Below are 21,748 nucleotides of genomic sequence, written 5' to 3' on the forward strand. Positions count from 1 at the left end.
GCGAGCGCAACCAACATAGTGTCGTGCGATAGCCAACTATTCAACGTGGAAGATCTCAGCAGTGAAAGTCTGCTTTCAGGTTGTCAAGCAAATGCGCGTTCCGGCGTCTATCAGTTGCGCCCACTTTCGACAACGTGCTAACAACTGACGTCACTCCAAGGTTCATACTCCGTACCTTGATGAATACTACTCAATTATTAGCAACGCGCTGATATTACCTCTCATACCAAATCTGACGAGAAGGGGGCCCGCCCCCCAGTCACTAATAAGAAGTACCTGGTAGGTAGTTATTACTACTTGGGGTAAGCAATTTGCTGGACGACGGTACGTAGAATTTTAAAAATTACTTACGCCCAGCCACCTGGAGCGTACGAAGAGGGGCTGTCTGGTGCGTACAACATAGAACTATGTTGCATTGTCTTAAAGAGACATGGACTTTTTGAGATCCTTTGTTGACACTACGCACGTAGGCTACGTACTAGACTAGTGAGTTGAGGAGCGCGAATATACTTCATAGTTGAGTGCTACCTGATCCGTACGTGCCTGTGCCTGCCTTATGCAGGTGACCGCCAATTTGACCAATAATAAATACGTTCGCAGTAATTACCCCAGAGATTGATTGTCGCCAGGATGTAACGAACATGCGGGCGAGCTCTGCAGCTCCTCACCAACCCAAAATTTAATACTTGTCGTACTCCGTACACTCCGAATAATAATCCTGGGCATGGACCGTGCTCAGTGACAGCCTTGTGAAGGGACTAAGAAAGTCAATTCCGGATTCGTGAGGAGCATTTTGCCCATCGACGTCTCAATCCATGTCCTTGGGTCACCGTCTAATACGTATTTCACACAAAAGCCGAGGCATGACTCTGCTTTTTCCAATCTTTGAGCCTACTGGAGTGCGCGCGGAGGCCGGTCTAGTGAGTATCCATCAATAATAATTACTAGCGTGCCGCTACCTGGTGCTTAAAGTCCGACACTGGCACGAAAACGGTAACCACTAGCCTTGCGTCAAAGTGGTGATTACGTTGTGAACATGATCCATTTTCAGGAGTCCCGGATCTAACTTAAATAGGAAACAGCCAGAGTACTCATAATCAACGCGTAGTAATTACATACTCACATATAGGAGGACGTGCAGAACGGAAGCGCTACCGTGTGACGAGGTCTGCCGTGGTTGGTCGTAACTTGCAACCATTTTCATGCGTGATGAGCGAACCAGTTTCACGCGTGATGAGCGAACCCGATTACCCGACCTAACTGCGGGCCGGCCGGTAGCTTTAGGCAAGGTCCTTCCCGTGCGCAACTCCTGACTTCCGCGACTTCCATCCCATCCTATCCTCCATGTCCCTGCCACTCGTGAGTCGTAGTGATGTCCCTGCAGTGCCAGTGCCTCCAGCAGGTGGAGCTTCCGCTGCCTGGGCAAGTGCAGTGGCAGCATGTCACTGCCAGGCAGCTCCCCTCGGGGTCCATCAGCCTTGATGCAGCTTTTACAAAAACCTTCAAGGGTGGAGGCCGTTGGTCTTGTTTATTTAAGGTAGACATCTCTCGTCGCTATCCGCGACCCGATTCTTTCCTCAATCAACACGTTGACGAGCCTTGCATATCCTGAACGTCGCCTGAATGACCCCAATTTTGCGCCTCGAATCCTCTTCGCGAACACGCACGCTCCGCCAAGAAACAGTGGTCGGGATTCCAGCATCCGGAAACGCGACTGGCACCGAGCGGCCAGACCTTTTGCTCATTAGAATTCCAGCAGAATTCCAGCAGAATCTTGTCTCACTGCATCGTGGACCTAAAACTGCTTCCGCCCGAGCAAGAAGCAACGTCCAGAGACATGACCGCTGCTGTTGGTGATGAAGTCGGCACAGAGGAGTTACATCGTTTCTGCGCGCCTCAACTTGACGCACGTCGCAATGCAATGCAAGCCAGACCAACATGCGCGCGCAGATCACGCACCCCGGCGACTTGGGTAGCTACACATGAGCCCTCGACACGGTTGGCACGCTAGGGACATTACTCCATCGGCGTGCAGACTCTTTGCCGACGACAAGTCTTGAACATTAGTTAGCTACCATCTCTTCTCTCGTTTGCACGGTTTGTCACGACTCGAGTCACGACACACTTCGACTGGGTTCGCGACTGGAGGCCTAATAAGGAGCTCCGCCACGATCTATTCCGGTACCGAGTAGGATGGACAGTGTCGTACGTACCTACCGTAGCTTGACAGCTTTGGCACATTGATGCACGCACGCTCAACCGAACCCTGGTCTGTCGGGCACTAATGAGCTAGGTCACTTACTGGGCGAAGTTTCCTGTGCTCTGTTAACCGGTGTCCAATCGACAGCTCATGCCCGCACCGCCTCGTCAACGGTCAACCTTGAACCACTGGACGCGCTCCCCCCCCTCCCCCCTCGGGTTGATCCCGCTGGCCCGGCCCCTGCGCAGACCACGCCGTCCACGCGCCACTTGTGGCTCTGGCTGGCCTGCCGTCAACCGTGCCCAGGGCCATTATTATGAACCAATCTTACTTGTGGTATTGCTGGCGTCAAGAGTACGGTAGACACTTCTCGAGCGGTTCTTCAGCCACATATGTCACACGCGTTTCGCACCACATACTGCACTACAAATTCTTTGTGCCTGGGGCTTGGATGTTGTGATGTTGCGCATCCTCGCCTCGCGGCTGTTGATTGACTGTAACCGTCTGAGCCCAACCAGTCACTGCTACATGATAATAGGCGGTAACGCCGTTCTGCATGCGCCATGGGGTGCCAGATGCCCTCCTGACCCAGTAGCCGGGGAGGTGCGAGCTACGTACGTAGTCTGACACTACTAATCCTTGCTTAGTGCTTGACCCTTGCTCCATCCTGAACGCTAATCTACTCGCACGCCGATGACGAGGAGAGCCATGCCACGCCACCAGGGAAGGTTCGTGTGATATCAATGGCGAGATTGGTCAAGGAGGGTCCGTCACCCATCTTGCAGTGCCCAAGAGACCGTCACTCTGAACGGGGCAAGCGGGTAAACCTGACCCCCAAACTCGAGAATTTCCTGTGTTCACATCACATCAATATCACGTTGGCAGATCCCTTCGATACCGTGGAAAGCCTGAAGTCCTTTTTCCTTCGCGTCTCAAGATTGGTACTCCGTACAGCTCGCGCAAACACATCACACTGTTGACGTTGACCCTAGGGCGTGTTCCTGGCGTGTTACTCTCGTCTAATTACTTTCTTGAATATTTTTCTGGTCTTGAAATTGGTTTACATCGTCTTCTAGGACATTTTCATTTACTACTTTCTTGCCTTTCTTCTCATTGTTTTCTTTTGGCTGCGCCCGTGGAGCGTTGCCTCACCATAGTAGTGCTGTTCCAGCCTGCCGGCCGCATTCGTATCGTTTCAAGTACTTGGGCACCTTTCTTATATACGCGCAGGCTCTCGACTCCAAGCTCATCATCAAAAGCCAGCACTCTTTGAGCTGCCGGCTGTGTTGTCGGCAGCTGGATACGGGCCACCACCAATACACACGCAAGAGAGGGACGGTTTGGGTACTCGAGGCCCGACGTGTCCCAAACGATCTTTCATTAACTCTGGCTTTAACAACGATAAGCCTGCAGCATCAGGCACCCCCAAGACAAGGTAGTCCAGTGTCTGTCATCACTGACACGACTCTTGCAACCGCCCAAAGTTCGCCTCGGACACCACCCACGCCCACTTGGACACCACATCAACAATTTCATCTGCACAACCAGCCGCAGACTGCATCGTCCGCAACCAGACTTGAACGACACTTCCTCCTTGACTTTGGCAAAGAGATTCAATGTAGGCGGGCTCAAGAAGACTGCCGCGCAGGGGACATAAATTCAATGACGGGAAGGGGATCTGTGGCACCGAATGCCTCCATACAGCAGACCACTGGATTGCCACCTCAGGAAACAAAACAACAGCCTCCCCCGCCTGGAACGTCTTCTCAAGAAGCACACGATGTCCGCTCGTATGGTCCGGCCGAAGCCGTTGGCAGGCAACTGTCGTCTACACCACGGGGTATTGGGGTTCAGAACATCCTCAATACGACCGAAGGTGATTATCAGGCCTCGGGCGTGAATACTTTATACGTACCAAAGACCAGAGGCGCCCGGGAACCGCCGCCTCAAAACCAACTGGCCCAGCAGTACCAAGCCCACGGACACTATCCGCCAGCACTGACCGGAGCGACCACCGAATCCTTCTTCGAGCGTCGCCCAGAGAATCGTGATTCTCCCCCAAGCCAGTCTCCCGCACCTTTACTGTCACCGAGACGGATCCTGAGTCCCCGGGGACCCCGATCATCGAGTATTCGACCAGGATTGCCTCCGCACGAGTTGGACCAGCGACTGCAAGCCCCAGTGACGCAGGCCGCCCAGGCCAAGAGACCCTATGAGGATGTTTCCTCCAGCGACTACCTGTCCGGCCCAGCCTCTAAGCGTTTGCCCAACAGTCTACCTCACACGCCGAATCCTCCTGGTGCGTCCCCTGCTCGCGCAGCATCGCAGCCAGCAACGCAGCCTTTTGGCGCGCCGCATGTGCCATCACCAGGCGTCAATCCATGGCTTTCTCTGTCTCAGGAGCGAGGCCCCGTCTCTCCCCTGGAAGCGCCGCATTTGCATAGTTATGGTGTCAGCAGGGCTGCATCGATATCAGGAACGATAGCTCCCAGACCCGGACAGCATGGCCAGTCAGCGGGTACTCCTGCCTTGAGCCCACGTGCTCTGGGATTGGAGGGAAGACAGGCCGCTCCACTAATGCGTCTTCCAGGCTACGAGCACGAGCCCATCGAGGTGCATGTCGATACGTCACAGGGTTCGCGGAAGGCGAGCGAGAAACGCGAGCGCAACGCCCAGGCTTCGAACAGACACCGAGCCAAGAGACGTCAGATGGCGCAGGATGACAAGAAGCACATCCAGCAGTTGCAGGAGGAGCAAGAAGAACTCGAGCGTCGCATCCGCGAATTGATGGCTTTAGCAGACCATTACCGAGCGGACAGGAACCGATTGCGAGACATTGTCCGTGCTACTCCAGTTATTTCCGATCATGCAGCAGGACCGCCGAGTCCGCGGATTACGGAGTATACTAGCGGTGCAAGTCCAATGCTACACCACGCACCGCATGGTCCGGGCACATTGCGAGACTTCAGAGAGCACAGCAGCGAGGCTTCGTCGATGGATCGCACTGTGCAGCGGCCTGTTATGGAGGATCGGCAAGAGCCATATGCGCAGCGCCATGGATCCACGACACCGAGCTCCTCCGCGGCCTCCCTGCCGCACGGGGCACCATACATGTCACTGCCTCGGCCAGATTCTGCCTCGTCGTCCACAGGCATGGGAGAGAGGCTCCCATCGCTCAGGACGCTAGAAGGCCCGCCTCCACCGGTTGCGGATGGCCGCGTGTGGGAACGAGACTTAGGTACGGGACAATGGATGCTGACACAGCCACGTCAATACGAGATGGGGTGGGCGACAGGAGCAGCTGGGCCTCGTCGACCGCCCGAAGGGGCCCAGTGATGCTTGCTAGGCTGTCTTTGCTAGTGTTAGCCGACCTATCGCGCTTGACAACACCCGGCAAGCCCGCCTCCATGCAGAGCCAGTGATGCTCTAAGCAAGCGATTTCTCGGCCATGTCACGGGGCAAGCAACTTGTCAATTCGAGCAAATGGTGTTTCGGAGGACAAAAATAACATGTATTTACAATGGTTGATTCGGCAGGTGCCACGGCCAGGAGCCGGGCTATAGCATTTTGTTTTGAAGATTGGGGATAGTAAGATTGGCAACATTACAGATGCTCGCAGAATGAGCACACAGACATATCCTACTGCATCATTGCAGACAGTACAGACTCAAGACGAGATCAACTATTATACCCATGAGAGCTCTTGTAAGGCTCCAACAAACATTAATAGAAAATTACAAGAATGGCTCCACTTCCTTCAGCTTGCAGAGAGGCGAAATTGAATCAAAAGAATGGTCGAGCAAAAGCAGAGCCCGACCCCTTTTGAGTGTCAAATTTCAACAACACGGAGACTTTCTAATACCCACACCACCATCAAAGAACACTGGCGCCTGCATTGCTTGCGGGATGGGACCTTGGTTCGAGCTCACACTACTAATTCAGGTTGCCCACAAGAACAAGTCATGGAATGGTTTCAACGGCGACCTGTTCACGCAAGAGGAGACCTGTCCTCGACATCGACGACCGTGCCCATCTGCCTAACCCTGCCGGCATACGGACACTCCAAAGTCCAAAGTAAATAATCTGCTCAGCTTTGAGGATACCCATACTTCGTTGGCTTGTAGTGATTGTCTCGTCCAATTGGCCTATGCTGTAGATGGAGCATCGCAGATGTCAAGCAACTGTAAAGTGGACTGAGCTAAGGGGATTGATTGCCTTTGCCTGTTGAAAACCTATACAAGGCTCCCTGAAGATCGATTGGTTGTTTTCCATCTACGAGTGGGCCGACGCACATATACTACAGTAGGCTCTGCGCGCCATCGCAGTAAGATTAAGGTGTAGTGCCAGGGGCAAAGCCAAGTCGGCATAATACGTGGATGGCCACGTCTTCGGCACACACAAGCAGTGACGCACGCAATGAGCTCTGGCCAGCCAACTTGCTGACAATTCGGATGCCTCAAGGCTGCCGAATAAAGAAACAGGCAGACACGAAAGCTGGCAGGCCAAGAAAGGGCGGCCCTGTACGCAACGGTACGTTGAAAAGGCTGCTCCATTAGTCCGTCTGTCATTGGTCCACATGCACCACGTAGGGCTGAGGTACCTGATGCATGGAGCGTGGATTGATCGACCAAGGCTCGATACAGTACTGCAATTGAAGTCTAGAGATCGTCCGAAAGAGGGTTTGGCAGACTTGCCTCTGGCTGGCGTACCTTGTTTCGGCTTCCGTTTGACATTGAAGTGCACGATCCCCGAGGATGCGGACTGTCGTGTTTGATCGTTGATGAGAGGACAAGTACGCAACTTCTCCGCGGCAGAGGCACAAGATGCGGGATACCGTCTGTGGTGGCCTATCAAATTGACTGGTGTCGGTCTTTGTGAAACCATCACCCTCGACCCTGTGGACTGGCAACATTGCGGAAATGCAATACGTAGTTGTGTCCTCAACCAAAAGTGCAGAAGCAAGCAAGCAGCGCACAGCCCCCTTGGCTCGGTGTTGACGATCGGGGCCAGTGGATTTGGGCCTTGGCTGGGAACAGGTGGGCTGCTCCAGTCCGGGTAGTGGGAGCGTTCGACCACAGACTCCATGGAGAGCGGGACTTAGCGCTGTGATTGACTGATTGAACGACTGACTCGAGGCCACTACATAGAAAGGAGTATGAGATAATCTCTCGTTCTGGCATGGGTTATCTCGCTGCCTTGTATGGCCGACGTGGAAGACGTACGTTTGCTAACTCAATTGAAGAACTGAGTCGTTCGAACGCGCTGGCTCTTGCCGGATGAGACGGGCGGGTTGGGGACAATTCAGAGCTGCAGACTGTCCATGATAGCGCGGATACAAGCGCTCGTAGCAGAGGCTGCACATGGAAAGCCGCCAATGCATGGACTGCTCTGTTAGTGCGTCAAGTTGCCTGCAACGGCTGGGCTTAGCAAGCAGGTCTCGGTCAGATGAGCGTCGTTCTGATCTAACCCCCGTCAACAGCCCCGCACATTTACGTTGATTGGTTGGATCACCAGGCAGCAGCGCCCTCTGGCTGAGGGTCTGCCTTATCCTGCTTGAGCGTTTCTCAGTGGCCTTTGAAATGGACGACGTCCTCTGCCTGGCTGCAGCTTCTGTTTTCCCCATTCATCACATCACAACTTCAGTACCGCCTCCTGCCTTTATTATCTTCGCCTCGTCGTTTCTGCCTCAGCCCTGCGTGAGCGTCGCCATTCGTGCCTCAGGTACATCTGCGAGCGACTCGAGTCCCCAGCCGACACCGCCTCTCCAAACACTATCGATCCTGACTCTTCCTCTGCTATCTGACAAATCACGACGGCACCCTCGTCGACACTTGTCCGTCGTCCTCAGTCCTGGATTTGCTTCACAAGTCCTTGCTCTGCCTTGGATTGCCCAACGCTCAGTCGCCCACAACGACGGCAATTGGACAAGACCAGCGTTGTGACTGCCTCGCCACCCGTCAGCATCAGACGCCATTGCGCCGCCATAGGAGAACATCGCCTGTGACAGTCAGACCTGGACCAAAAACGTCTTGGTGGATTGTGCCTTTGGTCGTCTCAGCCCAATCTATTGATCGTACGGTCCTGGACGCATCCTCGAACGCAGGCTTATCATCCACTGTCACATCGGCCGTGACTCATCATTGCACGAATCCATCGACTTCCCACATCAGGCGGAACAATTCGTATCGATTCCGGCCTTGTACTCGCGAACAGATTCCCTTAAACTTCGCACTACGAGAACTTCCATCATGTCTCTCGCAAACCCCCGCCGCCGATCGCCTGGCACTGCACTGCTTGGCGAGGATGCGGACAACGTCTCAACTCAACAAGCCTCCATTCTCCTGAAAGGCGCCACCTTCCATGCGCCAACGTCCCCCACACCAGCGGATGAACAGACCTTCTTGCCACCGTCGCTGCCCCGTGCCCAAACCCATCTTGACGACGCCGTCGGTGCGAATCAGCGTCGCATCGAGTTGGCGCTCAATGACATCGAGGACGTACTGGACCTCGACAAGTTGACATTGTCCACCAAGGACGACAACAAGTTTTTGGCGCGCGATGAAAACATCCCCATCCGCCACGGATTCTTACAGAACCCGATTGTCGATCCTGTTCTCGCCAAGCAGCAGCAGAGAGTCATTGCTCGTCCGCGATCGCCCCGCCGCATCAGTGACGACCAAGTTGACAGTGGTCTCGGCTCCTCCATCGCTTCTTCGGACGAAGAAGTCACAAAGAAGAATAAGAAGTCAATGTCTGCCGTAGCCATCACTCGCTCCGCGGCAAGTCTAAACCGGATCCCGGCTCCTACGTTCAGCAAAAAGGCGATCAGCCGCATCCATGAGCACATTGTCCTCCCTCTCTTGGAGCGAGAGTCCCTAAAGGACTTTCGTCCCATTGTCATCGACGTTCCCCGCCGAATCTCGTCCAAGGAGATCGTCTGCCTGCGCGACCTCGAAAAGACGCTCTTGTACAGCGCACCGGTAAGTCAATTATCTGTGGATTCAGGTGTTTGGGGAGTTGCTTATCAGAATTTGCTTGCAAAGGACAAGGCCAAGTCGGGCATTCACTACCTCGACTTCTGTTTGAGCTCGGTTCGATGCATTCAGGCTACCGTCGAATATCTTACCGACCGCGAGCAAGTGCGACCCGGCGATCGACCTTTCACCAACGGCTACTTCCTCGACCTAAAGGACCAGATTCTACAATACGGACGCGACCTCGCCGCTGCTAAGGGCGACAGTTCCATGGACATTGACCAGTATGTACCGCGATTTGTGCCGATTACCAAGCGCAAGGCTAACCCCATCTTCAGAGGCGAGGAAATCAAACTCTATGGTGGAATTGCCGAGAATGGCCGTCCTGCAGAGCTAGTCCGAGTCCGCCACGATGGGACTGCCGTGTCCATGGCCACTGGTAAGGAAATCGACATTGGCGAGGGCCCCGTCCAGTTCAAGCGTTCTGCCAGCCAGCAGCGCGAGGATGAGGAGGAGATCATGCGTTCCATGGCCCGCCGCAAGAAGAATGCTTCCCCTGAGGAGCTGGCCCCCAAAAGATGCCGCGAGCCTGGCTGCACCAAAGAATTCAAGCGTCCCTGTGATCTGACCAAACACGAGAAGACTCACTCGCGTCCCTGGAAGTGCCCCTTCTCTACTTGCAAGTACCACGAGTTTGGCTGGCCCACTGAGAAGGAGATGGACCGCCACGTAAACGACAAACACTCGGACAAGCCTGCCATGTTCGAGTGCCAGTTCAAGCCATGCGCTTACAAGTCAAAGCGCGAGTCGAATTGCAAACAGCACATGGAGAAGGCGCACGGCTGGGCATACGTGCGCACCAAGACGAATGGCACCAAGAAGGTTGGAGGAAGTGTACCACCTCAAGCCATGGTCCAGACGCCAAGCTCAATGCAGCAGACGCCCCCACTGGCCAACGCGTCCACGCCTTCAGACGCACACAGCGTGGCTACACCTCCTCAGGACCCCTTCGTAGGCCATCCTGGCCACAACGACTTTACCTCGCTGCACCCTCAGTCCGACGCGGACTGGATGGCCTCGTACGGGATTCAGACTGAGGCCCTTGAGGGAATGGATCATTTCGATCAGCAGCTCTCTCCGTCATCGGCCGCTTCGTATGAGCAGTTCCCGCCCTATCAAAACGGGGCTCAGTTTCTCACAGACGAGGAGATCTACGCAGCCACCGCTCGCATGCCGCACCAGCAGGTGCCTCTTGACGGATCGCTATTTTACGGCGGCAAACTGATACCGCACGGAGGGTTCCAGGTCCACCAACCCCAGATCCTCCCCCAAATGCCTATGCCTTCTCAACACCACCACCAGCAGATGCAGACTTACGGCAACGCGCAACAATTCCACGCAGTGCACCCGAGTGCGCCGGCACCACACTTTTCTCCCAACGCGAAGCAGAACCCGATGTTCTGCAGCCCGCCCAACCCCGTAGACGATGGATACGAGGAGACATTCCATACTGTCGATGGAGGTGACTTTGAGCTTCTCCCAGTCAATATGGGGAAGTCGGGCATGCCGCAGTCACTGTTCCAGGAGGCGCCCAGCGCTGATCTGGGGTTCTCGCAGGTCACTGAGCCCGAAATATTCCGTGACGTGGATGTATCACAGATGTCGCAGATGGATTTCCAACACCACTTCCACCCCTGAGAAAGCACGGGTGTCTATCTCGTCTGGAAAATGGCGTGGAGCGGTGTATCATGCACAGCCAAATGGGCTGAATAACGAATTATGATGAGCGTCTCACAGCACGTTGTGGGTTAAGGAATTGGGGAACGAAAGATTTACGACCTTGCAGCGGAAATTGAGCGGGTGGCGGCCAATAGACCCTACCATTTGATTGAAGGCAACGACTACATTGAAGATTGCGATGCCAGTAGTATTGTCGAGCTATGGCTGGGACCTGGGCGTTGGACGGAAGATGCCTGCCGTACGTTGACGCTCGATTCTGTTAGACTGCAACGAGACAAGACGCAAACTGTTCATGGACCTGGCACAGTCAAGGCAATTAATAAAATATGTACTCCATACCCTTCCTTGGTCTGCATGTGAGGTTGGCTCAGGAGCGTCAAGGGTCAACAAATGAAGGACCGTTACCTACTATGTACCGTACCTGAGCATGACTCGGTTCTCGGTTCTGGCCATTCAAACCCCGGACGCACATCCCCCGCACTTCCTTACCGTCCCTAAATCCAGCAGCATGGTTAAGCGTACCTCAGCCTTGGCCTAATCTGGCTACATTAACGAGATTCAATACTCGTACTACAGCAACTCTTGCATCACGCATTTATTGTCCGAAGATTACAATCAAAGCATCACCCATGGGACAAGAGTAAAGGACTAGCCAGCCGTGTTCGTCGACTGTGGGGTGGAGAAGCTAGCGTGGGAAGAGGCGCCTGGAGCCGATGGGCGGAAGACAAACAGCCTGGGAGCTTCCCTGGACCCTTCATTAGCCCTTGGCACTTGCTCCTCCACATCCTCATCATCCTCATCACTTTGTTACTCTTCGACTCGGTCTTCTGGCAACCAAGCTCCGGGCACAACCCAATAAGGCGTCGAAATGGGTTCGCAACCGCCAACAAAGGGCGAGCTTACTGTCCTCGTCACCGGATTTGGGGTATGTATGCAGTCATCTTGGTTACGCAGGGACACTGGAAACGCAGCTCGGCTGACACACGAAATTGTAGCCTTTCCGCACGCAGTACCCTGTCAATCCGTCGTACGAGATCGCACGTCAGTTGCCGACCTATCTTCCGCCCCTGCGTGCCAAAGATCCCTCCAGTCGTGTCTCGCCTTCCATACCTGACGTGCGTATCCTCGTCCACCCTGAAGCCATTCGGGTATCATACAAACGAGTCGGAGAGCTGGTACCGACATGGTGGGACGAGGATATTGAGGGTCGGAGGATAGATCTGGCGATACACATTGGCATGGCCGGCCCGAGACCGTATTACCAGATCGAACGAAAGGGGCATCGGGATGGGTACAAGAGTAAGGACGTCGATGGGCTCGTTGGCGACATCAAGGATACGGGACGGGAATGGAAATGGTACGGCTGCCCGGCGGAATTGGAGAGCGACCTGAATATGGAGGACGTGTTGGGACGCTGGCAGGCGCACAGTCCAGTATGTCACTTACTCCCACCTCAAGGCTATTGACGGAGCGAGCGCTGACTGACCTTGACATTGCAGAAGGACATGGACTTGCGGATATCAGATGATGCGGGACACTACCTCTGCGACTATACGTATTACTCGAGCCTGGCCCATCTGTGGAAGCAGCAGCGCGAGAGAAAGTTGACCTTTCTGCACGTGCCGGCCGACGCGTCGCCCGCCAGCATCAATCTCGGGAGGGAATTGGCCATCAATTTGATACGGGCCATGGTCGAGAGCGAGGTCGTCGCCAAGGAATCAGGATAGTGACCTCGCGAGGCAGAGAAAGCGCCGGCGACGAAGATGATAGGGTGTACGCATGAGCGCACTGTGGTCTCTGATGCTTTACGTACGTATTAGATCCTGCTTGTAGTAGTTCATTTGTATAGTATGATTAGCGATTACGAATTTCTCACGAACCTTCTTCACCATGCGCCCAGAAATTCCATATTCCAGTGTTCACATTGAGTCCAACAGTAATGTACTAGATTCACGTCCTGTAGTGAGTGTCGTACCTAGAATGCCAGATCCTTGCGTACCTACTACGTATGCTGTTGTTACTTAGGCAGTGCACTAGTAGTCTGTCTGGGCGCCGCCACTTCCTGAGGGTTCGGACTCCGCAAAGAGGACGGCGAGGTCGGCCCACAGGTCGCCGATTTCCAGATCTTGACAATCACTGACGTTATCCCACCGTGGTTTAAATGTACGACACTTCTTCGTATAAAAGAAAGCTTATTCTCAAACCCCGTCTGGCCAACAGAAAACGAATCGTACCAAATCGGACACCATTCAGTATTCCTTCCACAGAACGACATACCCGCTCTCTTGTTCGACCCCTCACACGTCATCGCCATCCTCACCATGTGCAAAAAGGCCACCTGCGACAATTGTCGTGTGTACAACCCGTCCACTCAACTCCTTGGTTTTGGGTATACTCTCTTATTTTTTCAGACGCGGAAATCACTGACACTAAGCAGAGAAGACTACTTGGTGGGGTTGTGGCCAGCACATCCCCACGGTCATGGATCCTATCCCCGAAGAGGAGCGCTGTGCGTGCGAGCCAAAGGTTGACGTGGACGGCAAGAAATATCCCCCCAAGGCAGGAAAAGGGGCTTGCCATGTATCATAAATCATGACGGAGATTGCGAAGATGTTTGTTTGCAGGGCGGTAGCGAGATGAGTGGGAGTTTTTGGCGGCGAGCTGTTTAGGGTAGGGTGTCAGAGGAGTTGGGGTATGGTGTACAGAGGATGTGTTGAACACCATTACGTACCTGACGTACGTACGATGCAAACATGGCTCATAGTATTCAAATGTATGAAGTCTGATCATCTTCTCCGTCCGCCAGCACCGCCCGCGTCGCCCCTATCGGCCAGACTGACCACCTCTTGTATTCCCGCCGCCTCCTGCTCTTCCTCCAGCGCGGCAACCTCCTCGCGGCAATCCCACCACTTCTCCTCGCTGAGTTCGAACGCCTTCGCCTTGATCTCCTTGACGGGCATCGATTCGGGCTGGATGTTCTTCCAGCGTAGGCTGGTCATGAGGATCTCTTGCCATTCGTTGGATGTGCGGACAAAGAACTCGCGTCGAGACTCAAAGGGCTATGTGGCATGCATTGTCAGTATCACGGTCTGGAACAGTTGTCATTCTCTGACTGAGCTTACCCTGGGATGAGGCAGACCGTCGTCCACGGACGCCGCGGCGGTGGACTCAGCATCGTCCTCGTCGGTGGACGCCGTCGTGGGCGCGGCAGAGGTCTCTGATCCGTGCTCGGATGTTTCCTCACTCTGCTTCTTCCTGCGCTTGCTTGGCGTGAACTTTTTGTCTGCAACCTCGTACTCGTCGTCGTCTTCATCTTCGTCTTCCTCGTCTGCGTCTTCGTCTTCCTCGTCGTCGCCCTCATCATCCGACTCGATCCAGTCCTCGACAGGTCGCTGGAAGATCTCCTTGCACCCATCGAGTTTATCCAGATTGATGGCGTACAGATCATCAAAAGTGAACTCTCGGTCACCTTTTTCAAATGTGCCGCCGTAGATGTAGAGGTTATCGCCCTGGACAGCCAACTGTGCGTTGAAACGCATGTGCGGCGGCTCCATGGTGACGGGGTATTCCTTCACCGGGGCCTCCTCTTCGGCTTCTTCTTGTTTTTCAAGTTCAATGTCGTCCACATCGTCCAGTGAGGCGCCCATTTCTAGGGCCTGCAGCTGTCGAAGAAGTTCCTCGTCACCACCTTGTCGACCGCGGCGCCCGCCACCTCTTCGTTGATCCTGCGCGGCCTTCTTGTTTTGTTGGCGTGGCTTACGCAATGGCAGAGGCATGAATCGGTTACGCTCCACGTTCCATGCGAACAGCTGGTTGAAAAACTCGCTGTCCATACCTTCCTCGCTCTGCTCCACATCATGCACGCCGCCAAACATGATACCTCTGCCTTTATGCCATGTCATTGTTGCTCCTGCGCGCGGCGGGTTGGGAGAGTTGGCCGGCTTCTTCCTTCGTTCCCATCGCACAGTAGGAGGCGAGTTGGGCGGCGCATCATTGGGGGGTTGCGTCATGCGCAGGAAGAAGCAATCGTCGTGTACCTTGGGCTTGAGGATGTTCTTCTGCCCTTGCGCCTGCCCCTTGCCCGTCTTCTGTTTCAGGTTGACCATTGCTTTGATGCGGGAGTAGCCTCCGTAGAGCACCGCGCCGGACTCGTGTGGGAGGAGCGTAAAGGAGGATCTCGCATCAGGCTTCAGCTGTGCCTGTGGCAGCGCTGGCGAGTGCCACACAAAGTTCACTGTGTCAAAAATCCACAGGTCAGACAAGTACCGCGTCTGGTTGGAGGTGTCCTGGAAGCCCCCAAACAAGATGATGTACTGCTTCCAATACGTCATGCGATGGCCACTCCTTGCCGGCGGGCTCTTGTCCTTGCCCTTGGTCTCAATCTTGGTCCATTCCCTCGTTGCCGGCTCCAGTCTCCAGAAATCAGAGTAGTGATGAAAGGTGCCCTGCTTGGGAGAAGAGAATTCGCCTCCAAAGAGATAGACATGTTTCGGATTCTCCGCACGTGTCCAGGCATGACCAGACCGTGGCAATGGGGCATTTGGGCTGGTCACGCAGCGCCACTCATCTCTGCTGATGTTGTACACATTCAGGTCGTTGAAGAAAGATGCCAGTGAGCCATTAAAGTATTCGCCGCCAAACAGCAGCAAGGTGTTGCTGTCGTGAGGCGAGGCGAGGAGTGTGCTCGCAGCGCGTGGTCGAGGCGGGGCGTCAACGACCGTCTCTGTGATTTTGAGATGCAGTTCCTGCTGGCGACGGTATTCCTCCAGAATCTCGTCGAGATCGGCGTCCTCGGCATCGGAGCCCTCGACCTTGGCCGCTTTGGATTTTGCCTTCTTCTCTCCCTTGTTGGCTTGTTTGGCTGCCTTTTCCGCCTGCAGGTGAAAAATATTGTCAGTGGGGGAGGGGCAGGACATGACGATGGTCTCGGGAGCTGTATCCGTACCTTCTTTGCCTTTTTGGCATCGGCGTCGCTTTTCTTCTTCTTTTCTTTTGCCATTGTTAATTACGAGGATGTGGGAATTGTGACTGAGCAATGAGAATGTAGGATGGGTGAGGAAGTCAAGCTGTCGCACACGTGTGGTGGGTTGAACCTGTCCCCACTTTATGTCATGATTGAACTGAAAGCTTCCTGATCATGTTGAAAGCCAGCCAGGGGGAACTTGACCATCTGGAGATTGCTCGGTGTCGTATCTGAACTAAGTGCTGTCTTTTTGATCATTGTGTACGAGCCATATGCGCTCTTCTTCATCAGTGGAACGAGAAGGCTGGCTCATCGAGTTTGGCTGGGTGAATAGGCTGTCCTCATGCCCTAGGCGCGAAGGCTATCGTCGTCTTTTGGTCTGCCTAGATTCGACGCCCCCGGCATGTATGCAACCATGGCCTTGCTCGCCCCTTCCATGCAGTACTGCACAATCTCAATCTTCTGATCCTCCGGGGCTAGCTTGGCAATCTGGCGAATATCGCTATTCCTTGGGAGGTACAACGCATGGTTCATAGGTCCCGCTATCCCGTGTAGCTGCTTCAGGCTGTAGGGTTGCATTGTCCGAAGATCAAAGACTTCATCCGTGGAATAGCCAGGCCCGCCCCACGGGGGACTTGCAAAGACAACAGTCGTATCCATGTCCAGCCTCAAATCGGGATGCAGCTCCCCTGGGCGGTTGCGGAGAGCGTCCAGGAATTCGAAGCTGTCGCCATGAACCCAGGTGATGATGTCCGACTCAACTTCGTAGACGTCGGCGTTGTGCTGCGCACATGCCAGGGTGGAGATGTCTTTCTCAATGGCAATGATTCTCTCCCATCGCTCGGAGTTGGCAAAGGCGATAGTGTTGCCCCCAGCGCCTGCAAACATGTCGATGAGGATGGTCTTGTTCTCATCGGTGCCGTACATATCGTTGGCAACAGCCCTGGCTCGTTTGTCAGAGTTGCTTATAGAGTCGCACATGGGCGACAAAGACCTACTTTGCTACCGGTTCGGGTGTCACGCCAAACCAAGCATCGTCCGTCATCCAGATGCCTTCATCGTAGAGACTGAAGATGGAGTAGCGCTGCGCAAAGTACCTTGATGTTGTTCAGCTTTGACCCTTTCGCCGCTGTGAGAAACTCACTTCTGGATGTCCCATGGTACCTGGTCCCTGCTTTCGTAATGCTGGCATTCGTCTGTCAACTCAATCTTGCCCGCAGGCCTCATCTTGAACGCTTTGTCCATCTGCGACTGGATCAGCATGCTGAAGATAGAGCCCATGCTGGCCATTGCGTCGTCCATAGCGCGCGATAGCTCGTGCCCATGGCACTACAAATCAGCTGAGAACGTGATAACTATGAGGTGGTGCCTGGGGAAGCTGAGGGTAGCGTTGAAGACTTCGTGTTGATGAGCGTGACAAGGCTGAAGGTTGGAATTGACCAAATTGGTTAGCGCCTTGGCGACGCAAGGCTGTCGGTGGACAACTTTCGCTGGAGCTCCACTGACGTGGAAGCTGAGCAGTGAGCTCCCGTGTGCTCGAGTTACGACATCCTGTCCTCCCTTGCAAGAAACGACCATACTCCACGAGGTCTACGGCAACCACCGACGCAGTTTGATAAAGTAAGGAGAGTCACCATGTTCAACGCACTGAACCGATTCATGTCCCGTCTTGACGGCGACTCGCCGCATCAACGACGACAAGCGGAAGCAGGGTCATTCGGCTTCCAAGTGCTCAGAAACACGAACCTCGACCTGTCGATCGAGCCGTGGTTTGATTTTATCGTCGGCATCAATGGTCGTCCCATTGTACGGCGCCAAGCCTACAATCATCTTGACGCCCTGCTGACGCGGTGGTAGGATAACCCAGATCCCGCGCTCTTCGCGCAAGAAGTGCGCAATTGCGCAGGCGGAACTGTCAACCTCGGGCTGTGGAATGCCAAAGTATGCCTTCGCTTCATGCGCTTGTTGCGAATGCAATCTGACATAGCGTAGGGCCAGCGTACAAAGGATGTACATATCCCCGTTCCCAGCGACACAGCGTCCCTCGGCCTGTCATTACAATACGCCCCTCTCGCTCTGGCCGCCAACATATGGCATGTCCTCGACGTAGCCTCCAACTCGCCTGCGGATCAGGGCTCGCTGCTGCCTTACTCAGACTATATCCTTGGCAGCCCCGAAGGCGCTCTTCATGGTGAGAGCGCATTGGGCGAGCTGGTGGAGGACTTCATTGGACGACCACTGCGGCTTTACGTCTACAACAACGAGTACAACGTCACAAGGGAGGTGACGATTCAGCCAAGCCGCGGATGGGGAGGCGAGGGCGCGCTGGGGTGCGTCCTGGGCTACGGAGCGCTGCATAGGCTCCCCGCACCGTTGGACGAGCCGGTGAACGCGCCTGGCGAAATGATGTTCGATGGCGGGAACAGCAACGAAAAGAACGAACCTGCTTTCAACCCGGCCAGTGTACCGTCGCCCGCTCAGGGCGGAGACTACCTGGTGCCAGCGCAGGTGGTGACGCCAGCAAGTGCCCCTCCACGGGGCGGGAAGAAGAAGGACAGGGGTGGGCGGAGTCCGAATCACCTGATGGATGATTATTTCAAGGAAGAGGAGGAGAAGAGCCGGGCAGTGGACAACGCGCCACAGAGCAAGACTCCGAGCGGACCTCCGCCACCCAAGGCTGGCGGTGGGCCGCCCAAAGCAGAAGAAGCACAGGCCGATGAACAATGATAGAGCAACACCTGGAATTGATGTGAAAGCAACATATGGATGAACCACTCATTTGCCTATGGCTGCCTGTCTCGTGAAATGCTATGGCTTGTCGTACACCTTTTTCCAGATCGAATGCCTGGCCGAGCCCCTCGCTTGCTTTGTCTAGTTGATGAAGTTGACGCAGAAAAAGTGCAGAATGAGACTGCAGACCACGTAATCGGCAAATGCCCTGCTCTGGTCAGCATCCAGCATCTCCACGCTTGGACGTCAATGAAACTGTACCTTTCGGGCGATACCTTGGGGAAGTCGGCCTTGTTTGCTTCGGTCGTCTGGATCCGTAGTGAAACTGCCCATGTTAAACTCCGTGCGCTCAGCGCAGCTCCATTGGCACTCACTCGTCAGGACAAACTGCCCGACCGTCCCACAGAATCCTGACAGGAAAGCGTTGAAAGGCTTTTGAGCTATAGTTAGCCCACCGTCGCAGAGGTTCTCGATTCTCCAGACATACGTAGTTTCCGGCTAGGATGCAGTACAGGAACTGCAAAGCGCCCGCGAGCGTGAGGAAGAGCAGAAACACATCGAGGAGCTTGGTTCGCTGCGGCGTCTCGGCGAGATAGTAATCGTACAAGTTCTGGAAGACTTGGGCCCAGCCACCTTGCGCGGCGACAGCTTTTGGCTGGGCAGGCGTGGGGACGGGGATCGGGTTCTTGGTCGGTGTCGAGGGTGCTTTCGCGGAAGTTGTCGATGCGGCAGTCATCGTGGGTGCCGCAACGGGCTCAGATCTGGCGTTCTTCTTGCCAGCCATGGTTCGCGATGATGTTGATCAATGGCAGTGATGATGGGAAGCTGGAGCTTTCGAGGTTTCAATTGACACGACAGCTACAAGAGTGCAGGGCTATGATTGGACCATATTTGTCAAGTGGGCCCATAATTGAGGGTTCACTTCTATGTCGTCAGGATGTCCGAGGCTATCTATAAACATGTTATATCTGCTCTTGTCCAGTATCGTTACCTGACAGCTGCTTCCGCACATATCAGAGTCTCTCCCCCGTCGGTTAATAAAGCCAATATGGTAAGTGGTTCGCCCGACCGCAAGCGCGCCAGCTAAGACCTTTCCAGTCTGGACTTGAGAATATCTCCTACATCCTCGCCGCGCTCGTCGCGAGCGGTGGAATCATGGGTTATGCGAAGACCAGGTCCCTGCCCTCGATTATAGCCGGCTGCGGCGTTGGCGCTCTTTGTACGATTGTTCCCCAACCTCCGAGCCACCCGCTAGTGCTGACAAACCAGATGGTCTAGGAGGATATCGCATGCAAAACCGTCAACCATATGGTGCTGAGCTGTCACTCCTTGCTTCGGTTGTACTTGGAGGAGCTTCAATCCCAAGGGCGATCCGTCTGAGGAAGCCAGTCCCCATGGCTCTGAGCGTGCTGTCGCTGTTCGGCGCGTGGACCTTTGGCAACGGCGTTCGCAAGAACCTGTAAATTATCTGCCCTAAGGCTGAAAAAACATGCAGATTGTCTATACGTTGTAATGAAACAAGTATGCAATATTTAAACCAGTACAGTGGGAGTTTCGTGCCTATCGTAAGAATCATGTCGTTCGGCCTCTCCCGTGATGAAACAGGCGGGTGCAAAAAGCTGAGCCCTAGCAGCTAGCGCTTCGCACCATCTGTAGTTTACAATTCTCAACAGAGATGGTTTGTGTATTTGCGCGTCGTAGAAACGATTCGGGCTCGATAATCGATCGCATGTGGCCGTGGTTGGCGGCAATCGGCGTCTATAGCCCAAGCTCTTTCTGCTGAGCCTTGATCCTGTCCCTCTTCGCCCGTGCCGCCTCTCTGTTCTCGGCTTGCATCTTGTATCTCTCCACGCGGAGGCACTTGTCGACCTGGTCCTTCATGTCGTTACATCCGCCTGATGCCTTGTGCATGAACCCCTTCGCGTGACACTCTTCGAGCGCGGCGATGACGTCCTCGCAAGCTACGTAGATTTGTGAGCAGGCTGTAATTAGTATCATATGGGCAGCTCCATACCGAGGGCGTTCTTCGTATGCAAATGTGGATGCATGTTGGTTGTGACGATGATGGTGAAAGTTCCATTGGGGATGGGCGGGTTTGGCGTTGCGATTTAGTGGCGCTTGAGCCACTGGATTTCTTGGTTACCTTAGGCTCATCCCACTTTCGCCAGTCCGACACAACGGCGTCTGCCTGACAACGACAGCACGACTTCAACCACACTGAGCAATCCCAAGGCATTCACAGTTTGCGCAATGTCGGAATCAACTGCGCAACAAGGCTCTGCGCAGGCGCAACAACCGAAAGGTCAGTCTCTTCCTCTTACCAGCCAGCTCACTCATGCTCACTTGACAAAGTTGATCTCCAAGCAACGTACTCAAATTACAAGAACACTCTGCAACAAATAGCACAGAAGATCGGTGATATCGAGCAGGAAGGAGAAGAGCACAAGTCAGTATACACCCACCGGAATCAAATGACCTCATTTCTTTCTGTCGATATCTTTGCCTCCCCTCGCTCAATTCTTGCTACGGTCCCGCTTACTGATCCTCTGTAGACTGGTACTCGAGACCTTGGAGCCACTTGATGGCAGCCGCAAGTGCTACCGCTTGATCAACGGTGTACTCGTGGAGAGGACAGTCGAGCAAGTTGTCCCTGCCCTGAAGACGAACCAGGAGGGTCTAAAGAAGGTCTTGGACGACATGTTGAAGCAGTACAAGACGAAGCAGGATGAGCTTGACAAGTGGAAGGTCAGTGAATACCCAAGTGTGCCAGCACTTTCTGAACATGCTAACACATTAATAGAAGAAGAACAATGTTCAGGTAGTCCGTCAATAAGAGACTGGGTCAAAATATATAAAAAAAACGAAATTTGCACTCGCTCAAGACTGTTGAAGCTCGACTGAACCAGGTCACTCCAAGATCATAAAATGCGAATTCTTGGTGTCGTCTTGCAATAACTGCTCCTGCTGCCCTTCCACGGGAAGCTATCAGCCGGAAGCTTGGGCAGGGTATTACGTGAAATGTGAAAGTATGCAGGATGGGATTTTGGTGTGGTGGATGCATATGATGCGCTGTCATCCCACACAGGTACGGCGTTTCTCACGAGTACTAGAGTGAGGCGTGGCGTTGTCCTCAAACTTTGC

At 54.3% G+C, this 21,748-nt stretch overlaps 10 protein-coding genes across 10 annotated transcripts; 6 read left to right on the plus strand and 4 right to left on the minus strand.

The window, feature by feature from the left end:
• Positions 1–3,862: 3,862 nt before the first annotated feature.
• On the plus strand, positions 3,863–5,622 carry J7T54_000039 (uncharacterized protein; the record flags this gene model as incomplete). The annotated part of the gene is made up of 4 exons (XM_051507783.1): positions 3,863–4,247; positions 4,341–4,499; positions 4,791–5,438; positions 5,561–5,622. The coding sequence occupies 4 exons, from the start codon at positions 3,863–3,865 to the stop codon at positions 5,620–5,622; spliced, it is 1,254 nt and encodes a 417-aa protein (XP_051360989.1).
• A 2,826-nt stretch (positions 5,623–8,448) lies between these two features.
• Positions 8,449–10,872, plus strand: J7T54_000040 (Zinc finger transcription factor-like protein; the record flags this gene model as incomplete). The annotated part of the gene is made up of 3 exons (XM_051507784.1): positions 8,449–9,180; positions 9,244–9,458; positions 9,513–10,872. 3 exons carry the CDS (start codon positions 8,449–8,451, stop codon positions 10,870–10,872), a joined length of 2,307 nt encoding a protein of 768 aa, XP_051360990.1.
• Positions 10,873–11,782: 910 nt separating this feature from the next.
• Positions 11,783–12,641, plus strand: J7T54_000041 (Pyroglutamyl-peptidase-like protein; the record flags this gene model as incomplete). Its single annotated transcript, XM_051507785.1, has 3 exons — positions 11,783–11,839; positions 11,910–12,347; positions 12,414–12,641. The coding sequence occupies 3 exons, from the start codon at positions 11,783–11,785 to the stop codon at positions 12,639–12,641; spliced, it is 723 nt and encodes a 240-aa protein (XP_051360991.1).
• A 1,059-nt stretch (positions 12,642–13,700) lies between these two features.
• J7T54_000042 (Kelch repeat-containing protein-like protein) lies at positions 13,701–15,913 on the minus strand (the record flags this gene model as incomplete). The annotated part of the gene is made up of 3 exons (XM_051507786.1): positions 13,701–13,973; positions 14,037–15,788; positions 15,860–15,913. 3 exons carry the CDS (start codon positions 15,911–15,913, stop codon positions 13,701–13,703), a joined length of 2,079 nt encoding a protein of 692 aa, XP_051360992.1.
• A 312-nt stretch (positions 15,914–16,225) lies between these two features.
• J7T54_000043 (Trimethylguanosine synthase-like protein) lies at positions 16,226–17,179 on the minus strand (the record flags this gene model as incomplete). The annotated part of the gene is made up of 3 exons (XM_051507787.1): positions 16,226–16,820; positions 16,876–16,974; positions 17,022–17,179. 3 exons carry the CDS (start codon positions 17,177–17,179, stop codon positions 16,226–16,228), a joined length of 852 nt encoding a protein of 283 aa, XP_051360993.1.
• Positions 17,180–17,512: 333 nt separating this feature from the next.
• Positions 17,513–18,604, plus strand: J7T54_000044 (uncharacterized protein; the record flags this gene model as incomplete). The annotated part of the gene is made up of 3 exons (XM_051507788.1): positions 17,513–17,683; positions 17,735–17,818; positions 17,870–18,604. The coding sequence occupies 3 exons, from the start codon at positions 17,513–17,515 to the stop codon at positions 18,602–18,604; spliced, it is 990 nt and encodes a 329-aa protein (XP_051360994.1).
• A 144-nt stretch (positions 18,605–18,748) lies between these two features.
• Positions 18,749–19,391, minus strand: J7T54_000045 (Dolichyl-diphosphooligosaccharide--protein glycosyltransferase subunit-like protein; the record flags this gene model as incomplete). Its single annotated transcript, XM_051507789.1, has 4 exons — positions 18,749–18,815; positions 18,869–18,932; positions 18,982–19,039; positions 19,095–19,391. The coding sequence occupies 4 exons, from the start codon at positions 19,389–19,391 to the stop codon at positions 18,749–18,751; spliced, it is 486 nt and encodes a 161-aa protein (XP_051360995.1).
• A 264-nt stretch (positions 19,392–19,655) lies between these two features.
• Positions 19,656–20,070, plus strand: J7T54_000046 (transmembrane 14C domain; the record flags this gene model as incomplete). Its single annotated transcript, XM_051507790.1, has 3 exons — positions 19,656–19,658; positions 19,706–19,826; positions 19,877–20,070. 3 exons carry the CDS (start codon positions 19,656–19,658, stop codon positions 20,068–20,070), a joined length of 318 nt encoding a protein of 105 aa, XP_051360996.1.
• Positions 20,071–20,365: 295 nt separating this feature from the next.
• On the minus strand, positions 20,366–20,655 carry J7T54_000047 (uncharacterized protein; the record flags this gene model as incomplete). Its single annotated transcript, XM_051507791.1, has 2 exons — positions 20,366–20,568; positions 20,622–20,655. The coding sequence occupies 2 exons, from the start codon at positions 20,653–20,655 to the stop codon at positions 20,366–20,368; spliced, it is 237 nt and encodes a 78-aa protein (XP_051360997.1).
• A 202-nt stretch (positions 20,656–20,857) lies between these two features.
• J7T54_000048 (prefoldin subunit 2) lies at positions 20,858–21,440 on the plus strand (the record flags this gene model as incomplete). The annotated part of the gene is made up of 4 exons (XM_051507793.1): positions 20,858–20,909; positions 20,960–21,053; positions 21,160–21,352; positions 21,408–21,440. The coding sequence occupies 4 exons, from the start codon at positions 20,858–20,860 to the stop codon at positions 21,438–21,440; spliced, it is 372 nt and encodes a 123-aa protein (XP_051360998.1).
• Positions 21,441–21,748: the final 308 nt, after the last annotated feature.

This window comes from Emericellopsis cladophorae (assembly GCF_022114955.1).
Source record: "Emericellopsis cladophorae strain MUM 19.33 chromosome Unknown NODE_36_length_232396_cov_119_016030, whole genome shotgun sequence".
NCBI classification, from domain to species: Eukaryota; Fungi; Ascomycota; class Sordariomycetes; order Hypocreales; family Bionectriaceae; genus Emericellopsis; species Emericellopsis cladophorae.